The sequence below is a fragment of the Aquarana catesbeiana genome, linkage group LG11 (assembly GCF_042186555.1).
Source record: "Aquarana catesbeiana isolate 2022-GZ linkage group LG11, ASM4218655v1, whole genome shotgun sequence".
Classification (NCBI taxonomy): domain Eukaryota; kingdom Metazoa; phylum Chordata; class Amphibia; order Anura; family Ranidae; genus Aquarana; species Aquarana catesbeiana.
In genome coordinates this window covers 55,459,809-55,484,623 of record NC_133334.1, presented here as the reverse complement: position 1 = coordinate 55,484,623, position 24,815 = coordinate 55,459,809, and the positions used below count along the sequence as shown (strand labels likewise).

Sequence of the window (24,815 nt, the reverse complement as noted above, 5' to 3'; positions counted from 1 at the left end):
GTCCATAAATATTGGGACATCGACACAATTCTAATCTTTTTGGCTCTATACACCACCACAATGAATTTGAAATGAAACAAACAAGATATGCTTTAACTCCAGACTTTCAGCTTTAATTTGAGGGTATTTACATCCAAATCAGGTGAACGGTGTAGGAATTACAACAGTTTGTATACGTGCCTCACACTTTTTAAGGGACCAAAAGTAATGGGACAATTGGCTGCTCAGCTGTTCCATGGCCAGGTGTGTATTATTCCCTCATTATTCCATTTACAAGGAGCAGATAAAAGGTCCAGAGTTAATTTCAAGTGTGCTATTTGCATTTGGAATCTGTTGCTGTCAACTCTAAATATGAGATCCAAAGAGCTGTCACTGTCAGTGAAGCAAGCCATCATTAGGCTGAAAAAACAAAACAAACCCATCAGAGAGATAGCAAAAACATTAAGTGTGGCCAAATCAATTGTTTGGAACATCCTTAAAAAGAAAGAACGCACCGGTGAGCTCAGCAACACCAAAGGACCCGGAAGACCACGGAAAACAACTGTGGTGGATGACCGAAGAATTCATTCCCTGGTGAAGAAAACACCCTTCACAACAGTTGGCCAGATCAAGAACACTCTCCGGGAGGTAGGTGTATGTGTGTCAAAGTCAACAATCAAGAGAAGACTTCACCAGAGTGAATACAGAGGGTTCACCACAAGATGTAAACCATTGGTGAGCCTCAAAAACAGGAAGGCCAGATTAGAGTTTGCCAAACAACATCTAAAAAAAAGCCTTCACAGTTCTGGAACAACATCCTATGGGCAGATGAGACCAAGATCAACTTGTACCAGAGTGATGGGAAGAGAAGAGTATGGAGAAGGAAAGGAACTGCTCATTAACCAAAGCATACCACCTCATCAGTGAAGCATGGTGGTGGTAGTGTCATGGCGTGGGCATGTATGGCTGCCAATGGAACTGGTTCTCTTGTATTTATTGATGATGTGACTGCTGACAAAAGCAGCAGGATGAATTCTGAAGTGTTTCGGATAATATTATCTGCTCATATTCAGCAAAATGCTTCAGAACTCATTGGACGGCGCTTCACAGTACAGATGGACAATGACCCGAAGCAAGCAGGGAGTTTTTTAAGGGAAAGAAGTGGAATGTTATGCAATGGCCAAGTCAATCACCTGACCTGAATCCGATTGAGCATGCATTTCACTTGCTGAAGACAAAACTGAAGGGAAAATGCCCCAAGAACAAGCAGGAACTGAAGACAGTTGCAGTAGAGGCCTGGCAGAGCATCACAAGGGATGAAACCCAGCTTCTGGTGATGTCTATGCGTTCCAGACTTCAGGCTGTAATTGACTGCAAAGGATTTGCAACCAAGTATTAAAAAGTGAAAGTGGATGGATGATTGTTAATCTGTCCCATTACTTTTGGTCCCTTAAAAAGTGGGAGGCACATATACAAACTGTTGTAATTCCTACACCGTTCACCTGATTTGGATGTAAATACCCTCAAATTAAAGCTGAAAGTCTGCAGTTAAAGCACATCTTGTTCGTTTCATTTCAAATCCATTGTGGTGGTGTATACAGCCAAAAAGATTAGAATTGTGTCGATGTCCCAATATTTATGGACCTGACTGTAGTTCCAAAAAGCTGGTTTGCATGTAACCCAAGTTATTGGTTCTCGCAGTTTATACTGTGTATCTGTTCTGAAGGGCACATTAAGCACATAATCGCTTGAACCAAGCAAGGGTGTGATAGGCAGGACTTCACCACAGCCACGGGCAATGCACGAAATCTGACAACCCCACTGTTCACTTGCTCAAAAATTGCTAGATATGATATCATATGCTTCCCTGGTGATCTTCACCAGGCTTCTCTTTTTTGTACTGATTTGGTTAAGGTGACAACACTGGATTTGGTTAGTGATTTATGGGTGTTCACCCCTATCTTTGGCGACCATTCTAATATAACCCGTTGCTTTGTCTGTGTTTAGGTCTTTAAGGGGATGTAAGCCTGATCACTCTGTTTAAGGGGATACAGTTAGCTCTGTCTAGAGTGTGTTTTTCCTGTGCAACTGTGTGGCCTCCTTGTTGCTGACCTTTTCCAACCTGGCTCTGAGTTAACTAGATAAGGACCAGAAGGATTTGCCCCCTTATTGACCAGGCCATTTTTTGTGATACGGCACCGTTGTAACTGACAATTGCGCAGTTGTGCGACACTGTACCCAAACAAAATTGACATCCTTTTTTTCCCCACAAATAGAGCTTTCTTTTGGGGGTATTTGATCACCTCTGTGGTTTTTATTTTTTGCGCTATAAACAAAGAGCAACAATTTTGAAAAATTAAATATTTTTTTTACTTTTTGCTACAATCCATATCCACAAGAAATATATATAAAAAACACAAATGTATTCGGGCCTGTTTAGGCCGATATATATCCTTCTACATATTTTTGGTAAAAAAAAAAAAAAAATCGCAATAGACGTATATTGATTGGTTTGCGCAACAGTTATTGTGTCTACAAAACTATGAGATAAATTTAGGGACTTTTATTTTTTTGTATTGTTTTTACTAGCAATGGTGGCGATCTGCGATTTTTAGCAGGACTGCGACATTGCAGCAGACAAATCTGACCCCACATGGAACTTTTTGGGAACCAGTGACATTATTACATTGATCAGTGCTATAAAAATGCACTGATAAATGTAAAAATGACACTGGCAGGAAATGGATTAACACAAGGGGTTAAGTGTGTTCCCTGGTGTGTTCTAACTGTAGGGGGGGTGGGCTGGCAGGGACATGACAGAGATCGCTGTTCCCGACCACTGGGAAAAGTAGATCTCTGTCATGTCTCCTGTCAGAATGGGGATCTGCTTGTTTACACTGGCAGATCCCCATTCCGCCTCTGTACTAGGCGATTGCGGGTCGTCGGCAGATATCCCCCCATGAAAGACTGGAGGCAGCCTCACAGGATGAGTCTGTGCCCCTGTCAGGCTTTGCAGCCTCTCCCAATGTTACAGTCCCTGTATATGTCACTGAAGACACTATGAAGGCTGCATTGGATGGTTTAAAAGGAAGGATTACTAATTTTATCACAGCTTCCTTAAGGAGTAGCAGAAAAAAGGGGTAGATCCCCTCCCTCTGCTCTGGGTTCCCTATTAGATGAGCATTCTGATAAGGATGAAATACCCCTTATCTGGGGATGGGGATCAGGAGCAGTCGGACGATTCAGGGGAAGAGGAGAAGCTCTCTTCTGCCTCCCAAGCCCTCAAGGTACAGGTGCAATATTATACTTGGTGCATACCACATATAGATTGCCCTCTGCTGAGGCTGCCATATCCTCTGTTTCCTCCTTGGGATCCCGGAAATCCCCACAGGCTGCGTATACCTTCCCAGTTCATCCCTTGCTGGAGAAATTGTTGTATGATGACTGGGGTCACCCAGATAAACCATTTTCTCCTCATAAGAGGTTTTCCGTGCTTTATCCACTGGAGGAAAAGTTTACCAAGAAATAGGGGGTGCCAGCAATAGATGCAGCTATTTCTTATGTGAATAAAAGCCAAACCTGTCCTGTGGACAATGCTCAGGGGTTCAAAGATCCAACTGATAAAAATCTGGAAACTTTATGTAAAGCCTACTTTTCTATGGCTGACGCTGTGGTCCAGCCTGCGGTCGCAGCAATCGGCATGTGCCAGTTCCTCAAGGAACAAATGAAGCAGGTGCTTAACCTCCTTTCCACTTTGGAGGTTGAGGTTCATGCAGACCTTCCTAAGGCCCTGTGCTTTGTGGTTGATGCCATTATGGATTCTGTTCAGCAAGCATCCCACCTTACTCTCCTGCTGGTACACATGCGCAGGTCCCTTTGGCTTAAGCATTGGGCAGCTGAGGCTTCATGCAAAAGATATTTGACTGGGTTCCCGTTTGGGGATGATCTGGACAAATATATCCAGAAGATTATCAGGGGTAAGACCATGTTGCTACCGGTTAAAAAGAAGAATAAACGTCCATCATTTATACGTTCTCTTTCCCCAGCCCCTGGAGCCTCGACCTCCAGGCAGTGGCGACGGCCTCCCCAGTCCAATACTAGGGGAAAGGTCCAAGGCCAAGCCCAAGGGCAAATGAAGAGGTGCCCCCGCTCAACCGAGTGGGGGGGGAGGCTGCTGCAGTTTGCAGGAGCCTGGCGGGAAGAGATTCAGGACAAATGGGTAGCCTCCACGGTGTCTCTGGGCTGCAAGCTGGAGTTCCGGGAGCTTCTGCCATCTTGTTTCCTAAGGTCAAGAGTCTCCAAAGATCCAGAAAAAAGGAGACCTTTGTTTCTGGCCTTAGAACATCTACTATCCCAAGGGGTAATTATAGAAGTGACCCCAGAAGAGCAAGGCATAGGGTTCTACTCAAACCTCTTTACGGTTCCAAAACCGAATGGGGATATCAGAATCAGTTTTTAGACATTCGTTCTTCCCGCATGGAGTGAATCCGCTCAGTAGTTTCCACCCTTCAGGGGGGAGAATTCTTAGCATCAATAGACATCAAGGATGCATATTTACATGTGCCAATATTTCCCGCTCAACAAAGATTTCTAAGGTTTGCAGTGGATCAGCGCCACTTCCAATTTGTGGCCCTACCTTTCGGTCTTGCTACAGCACCTTGAGTGTTCACGAAAATTCTAGCCCCGCCCCTGGCAAATCTAAGGGCTCAGGGCATAACAGTGACAGCTTATCTGGACGATTTGCTACTTGTAGAACAGTCCATAGTAAGCTTAGACCGCAGTGTGCTCAGCACAGTAGAGTACTTAGAGTACATAGGCTGGGTCCTCAATCTAGAAAAGTCTTCCTTACAGCCCCTAAAAAGGCTGGAATATTTGGGCATGGTCATAGACACAGTTCAAAGCAGAGTATTTTTACCCGGGTCAAAGGCCAAAGCCATAAAGGATTTGGTCCAGGTAGTCATAGCAAGGAAAAATCCCTCCATTCGACTGTATGAGACTTTTAGGAAAAATGGTGGCCTCTTTCAAGGCTGTTCCTTACGCCCAGTTTCACTCAAGGCCTGTGCAAAGCAGCATCCTCTCTGCCTGGAACAAAAGAGTACAAGCCTTGGATCTTCCAATGTGCCTATCACCATGGGTACGCCAGAGCCTCAATTGGTGGTTGCTGACCAAGAATCTACTGAAAGGAAAATCCTTTGTTCCAGTTACTTGGAAAGTCGTAATCACAGATGCAGGCCTCATAGGCTGGGGAGCGGTTCTGGAAGAAGCTTCCACCCAGGGAAGATGGTCCAGAGCCGAAAGACTCTTGCCCATCAACATTCTGGACATTCGGGCAATTCGTCTAGTCCTCAGGGTCTGAGCTTGCAGGTTGTAGGGTTGTCCTGCCCGGATACAGTCCGACAATGCTATGGCAGTGGCCTATATCAATCACCAAGGGGGCACCAGGAGTCTGGATGCCCAAAAAGAGGTGAATCACATTTTTTCATGGGCAGAGAGGCATGTTCCTTGCCTGTCTGCAGTCTTCATTGCAGGGGTAGAAAATTGGCAGGCGGATTTCCTAAGCCACCAGCAGCTGTGCCCAGGAGAATGGTCTCTACCCCCCTAACATATTTCAGGCCATATGTCGAAAATGGGGTACCCTGGATGTAGACCTGTTGGCCTCCAGGTTCAATAAGAAACTAGACAACTTTGTGTCAAGAACAAAGGATTCGCTAACACAAGGGTCAGATGCCTTAACGATTCCATGGGATCAGTATTTTCTGATTCCCTCCAGTTCCGCTTCTCCCACGATTCCTTCAGAGAGTCAAAAGGGAAGGAAAGCCGGTAATTCTGGTGGCTCCGGCTTGGCTCAGGCGACCTTGGTATGCAGAGATCATAAAGATGGCAGAAGGAAGACCTTCAGTTCTCCTGCTATGCCCAGATCTACTCTCACAGTGTCCAATATTTCATCCTGCCTTACGAAGTCTGAATTTGATGGTTTGGCGGTTGAGACCCACATTCTGAAGGGTCGTGGCCTCTCGGGGCCAGTCCTGTCCACTCTAGTTAATGCTAGTAAGCCGGCTTCCAGGCTCATTTACCACAGAATCTGGAAGGCATATGTTTCCTGGTGTGAATCCGGGGGGTGGCATCCTAGAAAGTATGCCATTAGCAGGATTCTTGCCCTTCTTCAATTAGGCGTAGAAATGAAGCTGGCCATGAGCACTATCAAGGGCCAGATCTCGGCCTTGTCGGTATTCTTTCAAAAACCGCTAGCCTCTCATTCCCTGGTCCAGGCCTTTGTTCAGGGGCCACTACACTTGAATCCGCCGGTTAAGCCTCCTTTGTGCCCATGGGATTTAAATTTGGTTTTGTCTGTTTTACAGGAACACCTTTTGAACCATTGCACCATGCTTCTTCAGTTCTTTTGCCAAAGAAGTTGTTTTTTCTGGTAGCTTTACCCTCGGCTAGAAGGGTATTGGAGTTAGCAGTTCTTTCTTGTAAAGAGCCATATTTGATTATTCACAAAGACAGGGTGGTGTTGCGTCCTCACCCAACTTTTCTGCATAAAGTGGTTTCAGGATTCAATCTGAATCAAGATGTGGTCCTACCGTCCAACGTCCATGGAGAAGTTGTTACACTCTTTAGATGTTGTAAGAGCAGTCAGAATCTATCTGCAGGCAACGGCACAGATACGAAAGACTAATTGTCTATTTATTCTGCCAAAAGGCCCCAAAAAGGGCCAGGCAGCGTCGAAATCCATTATCTCTAGATGGATCGACAGGTTATTGTTCAGGCTTATGGTGTAAAGAAGAAGATTCCTCCTTTTCAGGTTAAAGCGCACTCAACTAGAGCAGTTAGTGTTTCATGGACAGTGCATCACCGGGCCTCCATGGCTCAGATCTGCAAGGCTGCAACTTGGTCTTCAGTCCATACATTCACTAGATTCTATCAGGTGGATGTAAGAGGGCATGAGGATGCCTCTTTCGGGCGCAGTGTACTGCAGGCAGCAGTATAGATCCTCTTGTCCATTGGCAGTCAATGTATTTTTCTGATCTGTGTCTCCCTCCCCTCAATTTGGGCATTGCTATGGGACATCCCACTAAGTAATTATCAGAGCCTCTGTGTCCCGTGATGTATGAACAAGAAAATATAATTTTTTAAATACAGCTTACCTGTAAAATCCTTTTCTTTGGAATACATCACGGGACACAGAGCTCCCGCCCCTCTTCGGGATTATACTTATCGTTTTGCTACAAAACTACTCTCCATATGGGAGGGGTTATATAGGGGAGAAACTCGTCTTGTAATTAGGGTTGCCAGTGTCAAATTAGTGCCAGACTATCTAACCCACCAAGTAATTATCAAAGTCTCTGTGCCCCGTGATGTATTCCCAAGAAAAGGATTTTACAAGTAAGCTGTATTTAAAAAATCCTATTATGGTGTTAAACTGGCAGTAACGCACACAGAAGTAAATGATGTTAAACTGGCAGTAACGCAATCAAATAGTTTAACCGTCACTACACAAACTATCTGAGCTGTCCCTATTCTACACTAATGTATGTATGAATGACACAGTCTCACTACACTACAGTGAAACTATCTGAGCTGTCCCTACCCTAGATGCACACTATGAAAAGCTGAACGATGGTCCTCCTCACTACACTCACACTATCCCTAGACTGACACTAAACTATAATTCTACACTGACAATTTAAGCAAAACAGCACAGTATAGCACACTAACTAATAGCACTGAACAGAGCTCTGTTCTATCTCTCTCCACGCTGAAATCACACTGAAAATGGCTGCCATTGAAAGAATACTTTTATACTGTGGGGCAGGAATGAGCCATAATTGGATAAAGTCATGATGACAGTGTCCAATCATGACTCTGACAGTGCTCTGTGCCCTGATTGGCTGAAGCTTTCACTGCTTCAGCCAATCAGGGCTTACAATGCACTGTTCAGTGCCGCAATGCATTGTGGTCGGTTTGGGGGGCCGAACAAACGGTCAAACGACCCGTTTGTTCGGATGTTCGCCGAACGACCGGACAATGAAAGTTCGGCCCAAACTTATGCTCGGGCCGAACCATTCGCTCATCCCTATTGGGAAACAGTGACTTTGTTTAGATTCAGTAATCTAGCACAGCGCTTCTCATCAGGGGTGCAGCAGCACCCTTGAGTGCCATCTGGGCTTCTCAGGGGTGCCACGCTACATCCTGTATTTTTGTTCAGCACCACGCTTTCCATAGTATAGGTGTGCCAGCTACCAGCATCATGGAAATTCATAACACTAATCAAGAGCAGCAAGTATACAGAGCTTCCCTAGCGATCAGAAGGGGTTGGAAGTCTGACACCCTCCACATTCACATGCTGCCACAGTCAGAGGGGACTGATGACTCTGATGTGGAAGAGGGGATGATGAAAGGGGGGACTCCAGATGTAATAGGTAGGACTATGATGTGGCCCGATTTTAGACTGGGTTGCCTGGAGATTTTGCATACTTTTAAAGGGTGCTGTAACTAAAAAAAGGTTGGGAAACACTGATCTAGCACAAACGAACATGGGGTAATGAAGTATAGAGCAGAGCAGGCATATTACGCTATTCAGCAAAGTGTTTTTTTTTTTTTTTTTTAAAGGTGAACTTCTTTGCAGCAGCAGTTATTAAATGAGTGACTGACCTTTACAAGATGGTGAAGATTGTCCAATGGATGGATTATAGGTGTGAATGGAACAACATGCATAGTGCATTAGTTACTCTACAGCAGTGTTTCTCAACCTTTTTTTTTAGTCAAGGCACCCTTTAAAAATTATGGACAATCTCGAGGCTCCCCATTCTAAAATGTAATAACTAGTCTAATAGTTTTACATAATGCAGCGACATCCTGAAGTCAAAGTAGGACATCAAAAATTAGAAGCGATTTATTCTTCCAACGCAAATACACTTTTATAAACTGGTACGTACTCGTATTCCAATGTTTCTCTTGTCCCTCAGTTTTTCTCCATCACTTAGCTAATGTGACCCCAGTGCTGATGGAGAGGGGCAGGGGGAGGGTCAAACAAGGATGCTATGCAGGCAACTGACATCCTCCTTATCAACTGATGATGGCATAAGTCGTTAGGATGCTGGCAGCGAGAAGGTTGTAATGGTGCACAATGAAAATCTGTAGCTTTGTGTCACTAAAAGGTAGCCTTCATCCACACGTTGGCTTGTATACAATTTTTGGGCAATTTTTAGGCATTTTTGCCAAGGCACCCCTGAAGAAACCTCAAGGCAGCCTGGTTGAAAAAGGCTGCTCTAAAGTAACAGTGATTGAGGAATATGACATGCTTTCCTGAAGATGTGCACTTTTACAGAATGTTTGAAGTGTTCTCTATTAGAAATAAGAAATGTGCTACAAAGCCACATCTGCCCTTCTGAAAAATGTTACTTTTGACATTTTATATTTCTAATCACTGGTTGGAAACATACCAGATAATACTCACCAACTAAATATCCTTTTTCAAAATAGACAGCCAGATAATCCATGTCACAAGCGTAATCAAATTCCACATCAAAACGATCAAAAGTGAGCAAAATGTGCTTTGTTTCAGGAACCAATATTGTCCATGTACACTTCCTAGGATGAAAAGCAGTGGTCAGAACACAGACACAATAAAAGTTACGGAAACGTCTGATAAAAGTTTCCTTTCACATTTGCCCCTATTCCTGTGAGCTGAGGTAGCTCATCCTCCCCTCCAAAAGCTCTATTCCTACCTAGTAAGTTCTTACTACCAATGCCAACCACAGCCAGTGAGTCCTTCTCACTGGCTTCTTCACCCAAAGTCCATGCCTGCTCAGTAGGATCCGATATACTTCTTTCAGCCAGTCGATGGATAGTATCAGAAACTATAGAGTGTTGGTGGAGGAGCTGGGCTACCTCAGCTCAGGGGTTTGGGGGAAAGGAGTAAGGAAACGTACTCTTAAAGCCAGCCATAGAGGATTTGAATCTTAGCTAATTCAGCAGGGAATGGCCGAGATTCAAACAGTCTATGGGCAGGCTGATTGTACCCAAGTCCATTAATCGCTTTGGGTACAACCAGCATGTTGGCTTTTTCATGTGATTAGTTCAGTGGCTAGCAGTAATCACTATGTGTTCTCCCAATCAGGACAGCTTCCCGCTCCCCCACCGGGAGAACACAATAGCTCCGCGTAAGGGATTCCCCATCAACACTGGCTTTGTCGATAGGGTAATTGAGCGATTTTCTTTCCGACAACCCGTGGTTACCGAAAAGTAAGTTGCACCCTCTATGATTGGTTTTAGGAATTTAAAGAGCACCTATCATTTCAGATCCTTCATGGCAGCGCCTGTTAGTGGGCATCCACTCACCTGCTGCCGCCACGTCACTCACCTTGTTTTGCCCCTGCTGCATCACCAGCCATCCCATTAAAGTGAATGGGACGGTCCTGAGTCAACAGTGGGTCAGAGGAGAAGCTGCTGTGGGACAGAAATGACACTTGCTCTTTAAAAATTATGATTTAAATGGAGTTAATTTAAATCAAGCCTTTTTACTAGTGATTTAAATCATGATTTAAATCAAATCCACCCTGGCCCTTTCTCCCTCTTTCATTTTCTTTCCCTTTGCTTCCTTGTCTCCCCTCCTTTCCCTTGAAATACCCCTTTTTTCCCCACTTCATGGAATGAAAAGCTACTGTAGTATTTCATTTAAACTGTTCTATAAAACTAATTATCTGAGTATCTTCCTAGAATATTATTTTCTAACAATTTCTCTTTAATTAGGAAAAATTTACTTACTCATTATTTGAATAATATTTACTGGGGGGTTTGGGTAGTTTTAAAGTTCCGTTAGTTCCCTTCAGGAGCTGGTCTTTCGCACCGCAGTTTGCTGTGGGTGACAGGATAGAAGACTCAGTCAATCACATTGCTGGAGATGTTGTTAAGCAATTCAATTGCAGTATGTACTTACCTAGAGCTGTACTTGAGTTTGAACTTTCTAGTTAAATGGCAGAAAAAAAAAAGAGTTATAAAAGAATGTTGCGCTTGGCCATGAAAGTAAAGTAAGAGCGCTAACAGCAAGAGATAGAAGGTTTCTGCACTGTAAAATCCCCTATCAGAGTAAGTTTACAGACACATGGAATTGTGATGAAAATGTCCAAATTGGGCCCAAAGTGTCAATAATTGGTGTGGCCATCATCATTTTCCAGCACTGCCTTAACCCTCTTGGGCATGGAGTTCACCAGAGCTTCACAGGTTGCCACTGGAGTCCTCTTCCACTCCTCCATGACGACATCACGGATCTGGTGGATGTTAGAGACCTTGCGCTCCTCCACCTTCCTCTTTGAGGATGCCCCACAGATGCTCAATAGCGTTTAGGTCTGGAGACATGCTTGGCCAGGCCATCACCTTTACCCTCAGCTTCTTTAGCAAGGCAGCGGTTGTCTTGGAGATGTGTTTGGGGTCGTTATGTTGGACTACTGCCCTGCGGCCCAGTCTCCAAAGGGAGGGGATAATGGTCTGCTTCAGTATGTCACAGTACATGTTGGCATTCATGGTTCCCTCAATGAACTGTAGCTCTCCAGTGCCGGCAGCACTCATGCAGCCCCAGACCATGAAACTCCCACCACCATGCTTGACTGTAGGCAAGACACACTTGTCTTTGTGCTCCTCACCAGGTTGCCGCCACACACGCTTGACACCATCTGAACCAAATAAGTTTATCCTGGTCTCATCAGACCACAGAACATGGTTCAAGTCAGGGCTTTTTTTCAGCGGGAACATGGGGGAATGCAGTACCCGCATCTCCAGCACCGAATGTATGTAAAAGACAAGGGGTGCTGATAGGATCTATTGTACCTGGAGGAGGTTTATTTTTGCATGGCGGTCTATTTTTGCTGGGGAGGTCTATTATTGTTTCTGGTGGGGGATCTATTGTTACTTGGGGGGGGCTTTTGTTGCTGGGGGGTTAATTGTTGCTGGAAGAGATCTACTGCTGAGGGGGGTCATTTGTTGCTGGCTGCTGTGGGGATCTATTGTTGCTGGAGGGCATCTATTTTTGTGTGGTAGTCAATTGTTGCTAGATGGTGATCTATTGTTGCTGGTTGGGCTTATGTTGCTGGGGGGTCAATTCTTGCTGGAAGGGTTCTACTGTTGAGGAAAAAAATCGGTCTATTGTTGCTGGCAGCTGGAGAAGAGACTATTAATGCTGGGCTGGCTGCTGGGAAATCTGTTGTTGCTGCGGGGGTCTATTGCTGTTGGGATCTATTGTTGCTGGGGAAATCTATTGTTGCTGGGGGGGGGGTCTATTGCTGCTGGCTGTGGGGGATTTACTTTACTGCTTTTCTTATTGTTATTAAATTCCATACAAATTACTTATCACCACAAAATTATACTTGGTTCTGTATTCTCTAAATGGGGCGGTACTGGGAGGTGGGTAGGGGGTGGTGCTCGGAGGTGGGTAGGGCGTGGAGATAAGAAGTGACTGAAGGGGGCAGTTCCTGCGCCTATTCTTTTATGAAAAAAAGCCCTGTTTCCAGTAATCCATGTCCTTAGTCTGCTTGTCTTCAGCAAACTGTTTGCAGGCTTTCTTGTGCATCATCTTTAGAAGAGGCTTCCTTCTGGGACGACAGCCATGCAGACCAATTTGATGCAGTGTGCGGCGTATGGTCTGAGCACTGACAGGCTGACCCCCCCACCCCTTTAACCTCTGCAGCAATGCTGGCAGCACTCATATATATATATTTCCCAAAGACAACCTCTGGATATGACGCTGAGCACGTGCACTCAGCTCCTTTGGTCAACCATGGAGAGGCCTGTTCTGTGTGGAATCTGTCCTGTTAAACCGCTGTATGGTCTTGGCTGCAGCTCAGTTTCAGGGTCTTGGTAATCTTTTTATAGCCTAGGCCATTTTTATGTAGAGCAACAATTCTTTTTTTCAGATCCTCAGAGTTCTTTGCCATGAGGTGTCATGTTGAACTTCCAGTGACCAGTATGAGAGAGTGAGAGCGATAACACCAAATTTAACACACCTGCTCCCCATTCACACATGAGACCTTGTAGCACTAACGAGTCACATGACAGCAGGGAGAGAAAATGGCTAATTGGGCCCAATTTGGACATTTTCACTTAGGGGTATACTCATTTTTGTTGCCAGCGGTTTAGACATTAATGGTGTGTTGAGTTATTTTGAGGGGACAGCAAATTTACCCTGTTATATAAGCTGTACATTCACTACTTTACATTGTAGCAAAGTGTCATTTCTTCAGTGTTGTCACATGAAAAGATATAATAAAATATTTACAAAAATGTGAGGGGTGTACTCACTCTTGTGAGATACTGTATATTTAATTTTAAATTTAATGTGAAGGATGTGCCTGCACAAACAAATGGAACGGTCTCTAATATTATAATTTAATTAGACCGATCGAGTTCTCCCGAGATCTCGCACAAGTCTTACGAAAGGAACCAATGAATGACAAACTGACAGAGATTGCGTTTTTATATATGTTACTTTTTTTAACTTTTGTGACATTGATTTACCATTTAATTTTTCAATATGTTCAAGGTTTCAAATCGCTAGCAATTTTAAATATATATTAAAACTCCCACAGCACACCTGCAAATCTCATGTGGCAGACTGAATGTCTGGGGAAAAAAAGTGTAAGTACATCTTTATTATCCCCTTCCCGCCGACCGTACGCAGATATGCGTACTCGGCTTTCCGGGGTTATACCGGGATGATGCCTGCAGCTGCAGGCATCATCCCGATACCGTTGTTTACAGCGGGCGATCGGCTACCCGCTCGGTTGTTATACCGGAGGAGCGGGAGGGGACATCTCCCCCCTCCCGCCGCCTCCCGCCGCTGTTGCCGGGCCTCCCGTGCGATCGGGAGGCCCGGTGTCCATTAGGCTGCCTTCGGCGACTGGGGGCGGACTGGAACGAAGCTGTGAGCAGCCTTCTCGTTGTAAACGCGGAAGCGACGTCATGACGTCACTTCCCGTTTACTTGGCTGCCAATGGCGCCGAATTTAAAAAAGTACACAGTATTCAGAATCGCCGTTTTCGGCGATCTGAATACTTTGAAGTGTAAAGGAGGGATGGGGGGTCTTTTAGACCCCCCATCCCTCCATAAAGAGTACCTGCCACCACCTATTACTGTCACAAGGGATGTTTACATTCCTCTTGACAGCAATAAAAGTAAAAAAAAAAAAAAAAAAATTTTTAAACACAATTTATAAAGTAAAAAAAAAATAAATTTTTTTTTAAAGTGCCCCTGCCCCCGCGAGCTCGCGCAGCGAAGAAAACGCATAAGGAGGTCGCGCCCGCATATGTAAACGGTGTTCAAACCACACATGTGAGGTATCGCCACGATCGTCAGAGCGAGAGCAATAATTCTAGCCCTAGACCTCCTCTGTAGCTCAAACCTGGTAACCGTAAAATTTTTTTAAAGCATCGCCTATAGAAATTCAAAGGTCCACGAGTGCGTGCAATTATAAAGGGTGACATGTTTGGTATCTATTTACTCGGCGTAACATCATCTTTCACATTATACAAAAAAATTGGGGTAACTTTACTGTTTGGATTTTTTAAAATTCATGAAAGTGTCACTTTTCCAAAAATTTGCGTTTAAAACACTGCTGCACAAATACCGTGTGATAAAAAATATTGCAACAATCGCCATTTTATTCTCTAGATTCTCTGCTAAAAATATATATATAATATTTGGGAACTCTAAGTAATTTTCTAGCAAAAAATACGGATTTTAACTTGTAAACACCAAATTTCAAAAATAGGCTTAGTCATGAAAGGGTTAAAAATGCACATTTACTGTATAGTGTTGCTTTATAGAGTGCAGCAAGTAAAGAAAAACACCCAATGATCTGCCAGAAAATCCAGTAAGCTGACTACATAGTGTCTCTGCTGCACTGACATCCTAAGCAGTATTGCCAACACTGCCTGAGTTCTTCCCTGTTGGTCTACAGAACTTCTCTCCCTTTTCTCATCTCCATTACATAAGGGGGAAGGGAAGGGGTTCTGTAGTCCAGCAGGGAAAAACTCAGGCTGGGCTAACATCACTTCTTGTGATTTCAGAAATCCCCAAAAAAAGCAAGTAAGGAGCTCACTGGATTTTTGGAAGGATCCTCAGATATTTTTGAGAACTTGCAGAATTTTTACGTCTGTAGCGATGACAGTAGTTTGAGAGGCTTCTGAGATCATTTAGAATTTAATGACAGGTGCATTTTACCTGCAGTTGACCTCCTTCTAACCTGTTTCAAGCATTTTTTGCAATCCTTTAGACTTGCATGGGACCAAAAGCTGGTCAACACAGGCTCTTAAGGAAACAAAGCATTGGGAAATATGAATGTATTGCAGAGATGTACTGAATATGCTTTTTTTCCGCCCAGACATAAACAATGATTTTATACACAGGTGCCATCTAGTAAAATCTTCATACGAGTATACGGAGCTCACTCTAAGCTGGTAACAGGTTGGTTTTTGCATGTAGGCTTGTTTTAGTTATAGATACACTTTAATGCAGGGTGCTTCAGTGGCACTGGTTTTAAGTGTTATGAGGTTTCTCCTTCTTGGCCTTTAGGCTAAGATCAAGTGTAGTATGTGTTCTTATTAGTGTCATGTACAGGTGCTTCACCGTCATTCCGGTCCTCAGGCCGGCATGGCTGGCTGTATAGTACCCCCTGCTTATATGATGGGGGTCCCAAAAGATCCTTCTGTGAGGAACAGAAACTGGGGTAAATCACTCACAAGAGCAATTCCCTAGTGGAAGAACCACTGGGGCTATGGCAGGAATATTTGACTGTGCTGCCTTGTCTGGTCATAGGCTGAGAAGGCAGAGGGCCCCCCACGGTGCCAAGCACCCCCCCCCCCCCCCCCGGGGATGCCGGAGTAGCTCTATGGGTTCTGGATCACATTGTGTGAAACTACACTAGGCAACAACATCTCTTGCTTTTTTCTGCACAATGCATCATGGTGCTAGGCATTTTGGCCAAGATTGGGGCAATTTTTGTTGCAAAGCCTAGCCAATGCACTTGCACTGACACTTTTTTATTTTGTACATTCATTATTTTTCTCCCAATGTGTGTCACTGTCCACTTATATTTGCATTTTCCTTTCACCCAGGATAGAAGGTTTGGGACCTTGGGCCTACCCAAAAGTCTAGAGGGAGGATGTGTGGCTATCGGGTTCCTTCTTCCCCTGCCTTGGGGAGGGTATCTCTTTAGGAAAGCCCCACACCTGGTAATTGTTTGTTGGCTTTGGCTGACCATAAGGTGCGGGTTCCACTGGGCCTTTTGACTGTGTGGACCGGAGTGTGCCCTATCCCTGTCAGGAGCCTTATGTCCTGGGGTTCAGGGAAGGGTCTTTCCTCTTCATGAGGGGCCTAATAGACACACTTTTTGTATGTTCACAAAAAAAAAATAAAAATATGTAGATGCTCACTTGTGGACAGTCTCTCTCTAATTGATACTTCATACAAAGCCTTATGAATTAACACCCCTTTCACACTGAAGCATTTTGCAGGCGCTATAGCGTTAAAAATAGTGCCTGCAAATAGCCCTAAAACAGCTGCTCCATGCACTCCAGTGTGAAAGCCCGAGGGGTTTCACAAAGGAGCGGTGCACTGGCAGGGCATCAGAAAAAGTCCTGCCAGCAGCTTCTTTGGAGCGGTGAAGGAGCTGTGAACTCACCGCTCCTCCACCGCTGCTCCCCATTGAAATCAATGAGGCAGCGCTGCGATACCGGCGGCGTTTTGCGGGCGGATTTAACCCCTTTTCAGCCGCTAGCGGGGAGTAAAACCGCTACACCAGCGGCCAAATATCGCCGCTAAAACAACGGTAAAGTGCTGCTAAAAATAGCGTCACTTTACCGCTGACACCCAGGCCGGCTCGGTGTGAAAGGGGTCTAAAGGTAGGGAAAGGGGAGTGACCTCATTCTGACTTATTAAGTTACTGTGTAACAGAACAGAGATGAATATTAGAGGATCAAATTACACTAACATCTTGCAGCCACTTCTAGGTCAGCCTTTTTCAACCAGGGTGCCTCCAGGTTTCTTCAGGGGTGCCTTGGCAAAATGCCTAAAATTGTGCAAAAATTGTAAACAAGCCAGCAGGTGGATGGAGCCTGTCTTTTAGTTACACAAAGCCACAGGTTTCATTATGCACCATTATGACTTTCTAGACACTGGCATCCTAAAAATTATCTGACTGATGGAGAGAAATTGAGGGAGAAGAGAAACAAAAGAATACAAGTCAGTACCAGTGTGCAAAAGTGTATTTGCTTTGGAAGAATAAACTACCTCTAGCGATGGGTGTCCTACGTGTGGACGTTGCTGCATTATGTAAAACCATTAGAATCGTTTTTTACATTTTAGAATGGGGCGTCTTGAGACTGTCCAGAATTTTGAAGGGTGCCTTGAGATGGTCTATAATTTTAAAGAGTGCCTGAACTGAAAAAAGGTTGAGAATCACTGCTCTAGGTCTTCACCTGCTTGCGTGCCTGCTCATGGTAAATTTTAAATATTCACATGCAAAGATAGGCAAATTCTCAGGTAAAGGCATACAAAAAATGTTATGGCAAGTACCTTGGCTGAGGTTTAGACTTAGCCATTCAAGCATTTTTTGAACATCCGTGAAGATCCCTGGTGACCCTCTCTTCTCTGCGAGCTGCATCATATTGTTGGACCATTTGCGTGCACATCCCATGCCCCATGAAGTAACACCAACCAGAACCCACCTTCCATGACTTCGAGGGCAGAGGAACGGCCCCCCAGAGTCACCCTTAAAAAAAGAATAAAAAAAATAACATAAAAATACTGTAACTATTTGTCAATACCTGTTTGGCTTGATCTACTGTATATGCCTTGTTTGAAATTAGACTCGTATCTGAATAATACACTTAAGATAAAGGCTTGCAAACATTTGACTGTCAAAATATCTGCTAGATGTTGAGGTGATGTTTGGTGGGATCTTCCATAGTGCTATACACCAGTCTGAGTCTTTTGCATCCTGCCCTGCAGCCAAATAGCAAATTATGCCTTCAATACCTGGAGAGAGAACCAGGTGACTCAGCATTTTTCTGTTACCTGTTTCTGAAGGTGAAAATCCCTTGCGTGGGCAACCATCTTTCTGTTGAAATTTAAGTTTGTAGAATAAAAGTGGCCTGGAAAGCCTTAAAACCACGGTTTGGACTAGTTTGGACCCACTACAAACACTTTTACCACTGAGCTAGCAAGTAGGGATGGGCGAACGGTTCGGCCCGAGCATAAGTTCGGGCCGAACTTTCTTGTTCGGACGTTCGAAGAACATCCGAACAAACGGGTCGTTCGACCGTTTTTTCGGCTCCCCGAACCGACCACAGTGCATTGCGGCAATGAACAGTGCATTGCAAGCCCTGATTGGCTGAAGCAGTGAAAGCTTCAGCCAATCAGGGCACATAGCAGTGTCTGAGTCATGATTGGCCACTGTCATCATGACTTTATCCAATCATGGCTCATTCCCGCACCACAGTATAAAAGTATTCTTTCAATGGCATCCATTTTCAGTGTGATTTCAGTGTGGAGAGAGATAGAACAGAGCTCTGTTCAGTGCTATTAGTTAGTGTGCTATACTGTGCTGTTTTGCTTAAATTGTCAGTGTAGAATTATAGTTTAGTGTCAGTCTAGGGATAGTGTGAGTGTAGTGAGGAGGACCATCATTCAGCTTTGCATAGTGTGCAGCTAGAGTAGGGACAGCTCAGATAGTTTCACTGTAGTGTAGTTAGACGGTGTCATTCATACATAACATAAGTGTAGAGTAGGGACAGCTCAGACAGTTTCAGTGTAGTGAGACTGTGTCAGTAATCTTTACATTAGTGTATTGCTAGAGTAGGGACAGTTCAGATAGCGTCAGTGTAGTGATGGTTGAACACCGTCTATTTGCTTGCGTTACTGCCAGTTTAATGGCATTTACTTCTGTGTGCGTTACTGCCAGTTTAATGCTATTTACTTCTGTGTGTGTTACTGCCTGTTTAACGCCATATCGTTTTTTGTGCGTTACTGCCAGTCTAACTCCATATAGTTTTTTTTGCGTTGCTGCCAGTTTAACGCCATATAGTTCTGTGTGCGTTACTGCAAGTTTATTGCCATATAGTTCTGTGTGTCACTGTACGTTTGGCGCATTATATTGCAGTATATTATAGTGTATCCGTGTTGTGTGTCTGTGTAGTGTGAGTACTCAAATTAAAGTGCCCCAAACATCACTTTACATTGATTAAAGTACATCTATGTATAGATTTCCACTTCTTTGCATTTGATTATAAGCACCGCCTCCTCCCTCCCAATAATGTCTGGGAGGACAACAAGGAGAGGCAAATGTTCCCTTGGCACTGTAAGGGGGCCAGCAACAAATGTGTCCACAGGCAAAGGTGGAAGTGGTGGTCAGTCCTCAGGCAGGGCATCATTTCCTCTGTTTAGTGATTTTTTTCATGCTATCCAGCCACAGCATGCAGAGGAGGTGGTGGACCGGCTTACTAAACCTTCCTCATCCTCCTCATCCTCTGTCATGCAAGCAGACAAGTGTGCAGTCCCCTGCAGTTGCCAGAGAGGATAAACCTGCCTCCTTGTCCACATCTATTCCTGCCATAGCCTCAACATCAGCCATGGAGGAGTCAGCTGAGTTATTTAAACCACAGCGTCAGCAACTTGCTTCTTGATGATGCCCAGCCATTACTGGATTCAGATGTTAATGTTGAGGATGACAGGAATATGAGCCTAGAGAGAGGGGAGAACACTGGTAGACAAATTGGCATTCATGTTCCCACAGCCGCAGCATATTGCCAAGTTTTCCCTAGTGGTAATGATGATGAAGATGAAGGAGATGATGATGATGATGATGATGAGGAGGAGGTCACTGATGCGACTTGGGTGTCAGATAGAGCATAGGAGGAAACTGTAGGTGAGGCGCACAACCCCAAGGAGGCTGACAAATGGAAAGAGTAGAGAGCAGCCACCCTATTCCATCATTCTGCAGCTGTTATCTCTCTGCCCACTCCCCAAAGCTCAGCTGTCTGGGCCTTTTTCCGCACATCTGCAGCAGATCGCACTATTGCTATCTGCAAACTGTGTCTCAGGCACATCAAATGTGGCAAAAACACCAGCCATTTGGGTACCACATGCTTAACAAAGCATTTAACGTCCAACCACTCAGCCCGTTGGGAAGAGCACCTAAAAGCCAACTCTCTCCAACTTCTACCTTTCAGCTTGGTGGATTCTGCCCCCTTCCGTGAATTCAAACAATGCGCTGTACCACATTAGCAGGTTCCCAGTCGCTACCACTTTTCATATAAGGCCGTTCCATCTCTCTACCATCACGTGGAAGGGAACGTTCTGGCATCGTTGGGCAAGGCAGTCAGCCGTAAAATCCACCTTACTGCTGACACGTGATCCAGCAAGCTTGGGCAGGGATGATATATTTTGTTAACAGCACACTGGGTAACACTGCTTGCAACTCGAAAGGATGCAGGACAGGGCTCGGTGCTGCAGCTTGTTATGCCCTCATGTCTTTATACAGCTGGTGGGGATGATGCCAGACCTGTGAGCTCTACCCCTCCTCCTCCTCCATGCCCTCCTCTGCAGAATTGTCCTATTAACATCAGGTACCCCCTAAGCGTTCAAAGAGCTATTCCATGAGTCAGGCTAGAAGGTGCTATGCAGTGCTTCAGCTGGTGTGTTTAGGGGACGGGAACCATACCGGAGCAGAGATTCTTGCAGCTCTGCAGGGACAGGCCCAGAGGTGGTTTACACCACGCCAGCTGGAGCCAGGAATGGTGGTATGCGATAATGGCTAAAACCTCCTGTCCGCCCTTAGACAGGGAAAGTTGACACATATGCCATGCCTGGCACATGTCCTCAATTTGGTGGTGCAGTGTTTCCTAAATACGTACGCAGGGTTGCAAGATGTGCTAAAGCTTGCCAGAAGAGTCTGTAGCCAATTCAGGCGGTCATACAATCAAGATCAAGAGCACCTCTTAGGGTTACGGTGGGAAGGTGCCACCGACACCCAAAGAGTAATTTTTCTGCATCTATTTGAGAGGTGCATATCATTACAATTTTTTTTACAGCAAGGCCAATTCTTGCTTTCATCAAGAGTACCTCTAGAAGGTTACGGTGGGAAAGCGCCACCGACACCCAAAAAACAATTTTTCTGCACCCGGTTCTTCTATCCAAAGTCAAAGTAACACCAGAATATATCCAAAAAAATCTCTAATCTTGTTCCCAGTGTACTACATTGTGGCCTCATCATAAACACTGGCTCCCCAGCTGTTGCTGAGCAAAATAAAGGCAGCTTGCAGGGAAAATGTCATTTATTTTGCCTTTATAAAAGCAATTATTGCTACAGAAGATTCTAGACGTGGTACTAGACATGCCACTTTTCAAGTAGACTAAGGGGACCTCCCAGGCACTATATTTTTGAGGAATTTTTCATTTTTATGCTTTCACTTTAAAAAAAAAAAAAAAAAAATAATGCTCATTTAAAAATGAAGTTTTTCACAAACTTTTTTGTTATTGGTACATGTCCCCCAGGGCAGGACCCAGACCCCTACAACAATTGTATGCCCAATTACTTACATATAAGCCTTAAAAATGGGCACTTTAGATTTTTGAAGTTCGGGTCCCATTGACTTTAATGGGGTACGTTTTTCGGGTCCGAACTTTCGCTGTGTTCGAAAGTCCTGGTGCGAACTGAACAGGGGTCTGTACGGCCTATCCCTACTAGCAAGTAGTAAATCTGTTGCACAATCTGCTTACTGCTCCTGTTTAGTTGTGGGACAGAATTGCTTCCACTATTGTGTGCTTGCATTAAAGCTAGAGAATAGATGAGAGCTCAGGTATCCTGAACTCCTCATTATTCAATTTTTTTGGGGGATTCATGAAAAAAACTAAATTATCCTCAGCTAGGTGGATGCAGCACTGGTTCAATGCTTCATCAGTCCCCCACTGGCTCCAGACTGAGAATGGAGCGATCAAACACCGCTAATCACTCAGCTATCGATCTTCTGTGTGCAGAGGGCTGGTGACTGTCAGTCACCGGCTCGTTGCTCTGCCCCTCCAGTACTCACTGAGGCGCTGGGCTGTGCAGGGGGTGGGAACAGCTGTCTCAGTCTCCCAACAGTTCGCTGAGAGGCTGAGCCAGCTGCCGGTCCAGGCATCTGAGTGGATCCCAACTGTAAAGTCTGGATCTTTCCAAAGCCTGGGCCAGCTCTGTGACGTCAGCTGACAGCAGGCTTTAGCCGCTGTCAGCAGAAAATAGGTCACAGAAGTGCAGAACAAACCGCACTTGTGTGATTCATAGGAAAAGTGTACCCAAAATAGCTTTGGCTATACTTCTCCTATAAAATCGCACTTTTACAGTAGCTGTAGGCCAGATCATTCCTCACCCAGCAGCACATGTAAACCAACAGTTGGGATGCTAGTGACACTGTACCTTAAATGGACACATGACTATGTTTAGTCCATGCCATTGGTTTGGATTAGAATGATTTTGGAAGGTAACCAAGCTCATCTCTACTTGAGGAAAGTGTTGGAATTGTCTGTACAAACAAGAGTCCTGCAGTCAGATTCTAGTTGTTAATAGTACAATTTTCCTCCAATCTTAAATGAAGACCTCTAACAATTCTGATGGTGCTGATAATGTCATAGCTGATTCTGGGACTGGCCAGTGTAAGATGTGTGAGTGATTAGCAAAATAGGAAAAACAAAAACCTGGCATGCGTCTTTTCCTCCCTCTGGAAATCCAGCGCATACTGCAGTTTGAAATGTCGCACGTGGGCCCAAAGTCTGCATCACGCGCATACAAGTCTGATGTTCAACAATTGGCAGTGTCACCTTCTGTAAAACAGTAGCTACTGGACCATCTGCAAGATGAGACAGAAAATAAAGAAGCATAACATATCTCCATTCAACTGCCTGGGATTAAAAGGGAAACTACGCGTGGCTTGGGTTGTCAAATATTGCAGCTGTACAAGGGTGGCCATTTAAACCCTGCTGTCATGAATTGGAGCAACACTTCTGAGAATTGGGAGGTTCACATCAAAGATAAAATGGATTTCTGGGCACTGGAAGACAAAAAAAAATAAGAGGTTAATCCCTCATTTTAGGATAGTGGGTGGAGCCATGCAAATCATTCCTTTATGCTACTGTGGCCAAATATATCTTGAAACATTGTTTTACATTTACAGCTTAACATTATAGAACAATTTAAGAGAGCTCTGCTGTGTTTCTCATTAATTGCATGGTAGGCCTTTTATTTCTTTTAGCTCACATATCTATAAGATGTCTGTGTTGTTACATTGTCTTGATTAGTAAACCCCACCCCATAGAATCCAGGTGTCCTTACACTGCACTCAGTGCACCGATGATGGCCAGCTAGCCTGAAACAGCAATATGCAATTTGGAATAAATGACTCTATAATGTTAAGTGGCATCTGTACTATAAACCAGCAGTTAAGGTTGTACACTATATTGTCAAACGTATTGGGAACTTTAATGGCATCCCAGTCTTAGTCCGTAGGGTTCAGTATTACGTTGGCCCACCCTTTGCAGCTATAACAGCTTCAACTCTTCTGGGAAGGCTGTCCACAAGGTCTAGGATTGTGTCTATGGAAATGTTTGACCATTCTTCCAGAAGTGCATTTGTGATTTCAGGCGCTGATTTTGGACGAGAAGGCATGGCTCACAGTCAGGGACTTCTTTAATATTGATTGGACCCTGGGCAAACAATTTCTTTGCCCCCCCCCCCCCCCCAAGCTTCAATCAAACCCCCCCCGCTTTGAGACATACAATAAATAGCAGCTAGACTCAAATCACAATCAACAATTACGATTGGTTGCCAGAGGTTACAGCATACCATTACTGCTCATTAACTGGATGCTAGAGGTTACAGCACACCGGGCAGCGCGGGCTCCAGAGGCAGCTGCTTTGGGACCCCAACAATGGCAGGGCCCTGGGCAGATGCCCCGTTTGCCCTGCTCACAGTCTCCGCTCTACTTCATCCCAAAGGTGTTTCATCGGGTTGAGGTCAGGACTCTGTGCAGGCCAGTTTAAGTTCCTCCCCCCCAAACTCGCTAATTTAGTTCTTTATGGACTTTGCTTTGTGCACTGGTCTAAATCATTTGGTGGAGGGTGGATTATGGTGTGGGGTTGTTTTTTAGGGGTTTGGCTTAGCCCCTTAGTTCCAGTGAAGGGAACACTTAAGGTGTCAGCATACCAAGACATTTTGGATAATTTCATGCTCCCAACTTGTGGAACAGTTTGGGGACGGCCCCTTCCTGTTCCAACATGACTGCACACCAGTGCACAAAGCAAGGTCCAAAAAGCTGCAAAGGGGGAGGGGGGGGCAACTCAATATTAAACCCTACGGACTAAGACGCCATTAAAGTTCATGTGTGTGTAAAGGCTGGTGTCTCAATACATTTGACAATATAGGGTACCTTTGGCCACATGGGCATAAAGGAGTGAATTACATGGCTCCAACCACTGTCCTAAAAGGAGGGAAAGGACTCCTATTTTTTGGATCTGTGATGGAAGTGAGACAAGCAAATGCCTTCTTTTTTAGAAGTTTCTACTCTTTTTCTCACAATTTTTTTATTATTCTTTTTATTGAAAAGTTTATGAGTTATAGAGACAAAAAACAGAGCCACTGGGGCACACCCCGGCTAACTGGTGCACATAGCCATGTGCCTAACAAGCTACAACTCATGACTTAATTTACCAACTAACCAAATATCACTAAGCTCTAAACATATAAACACACACAGCTCAGGTTATCCCAGCTCCATGTAAAACCATGTACCTGTATATCTTCAGGAAGTTTA

At 44.6% G+C, this 24,815-nt stretch overlaps 1 protein-coding gene and 1 pseudogene across 2 annotated transcripts in view; one reads left to right on the top strand and one right to left on the bottom strand.

Moving 5' to 3' along the window:
* The window catches only part of LOC141112051 (ovochymase-2-like), a 202,047-nt gene that overhangs the window by 99,897 nt on the left and 77,335 nt on the right, over positions 1-24,815 (bottom strand). For both annotated transcript variants that reach the window (XR_012236517.1, XM_073604441.1), the window contains exons 7-11: positions 22,705-22,856; positions 17,548-17,743; positions 10,922-10,948; positions 10,750-10,840; positions 9,440-9,573 (exon numbers count right to left, since the gene is read on the bottom strand). Coding sequence is in view for 1 of the 2 variants with exons in the window: in XM_073604441.1 (XP_073460542.1) it covers positions 9,440-9,573; positions 10,750-10,840; positions 10,922-10,948; positions 17,548-17,743; positions 22,705-22,856 (600 nt within the window). In the remaining variant the exon portion in view is untranslated. The remainder of the gene's footprint in view (positions 1-9,439; positions 9,574-10,749; positions 10,841-10,921; positions 10,949-17,547; positions 17,744-22,704; positions 22,857-24,815) is intronic.
* LOC141113052 (U2 spliceosomal RNA) lies at positions 15,528-15,648 on the top strand (annotated as a pseudogene).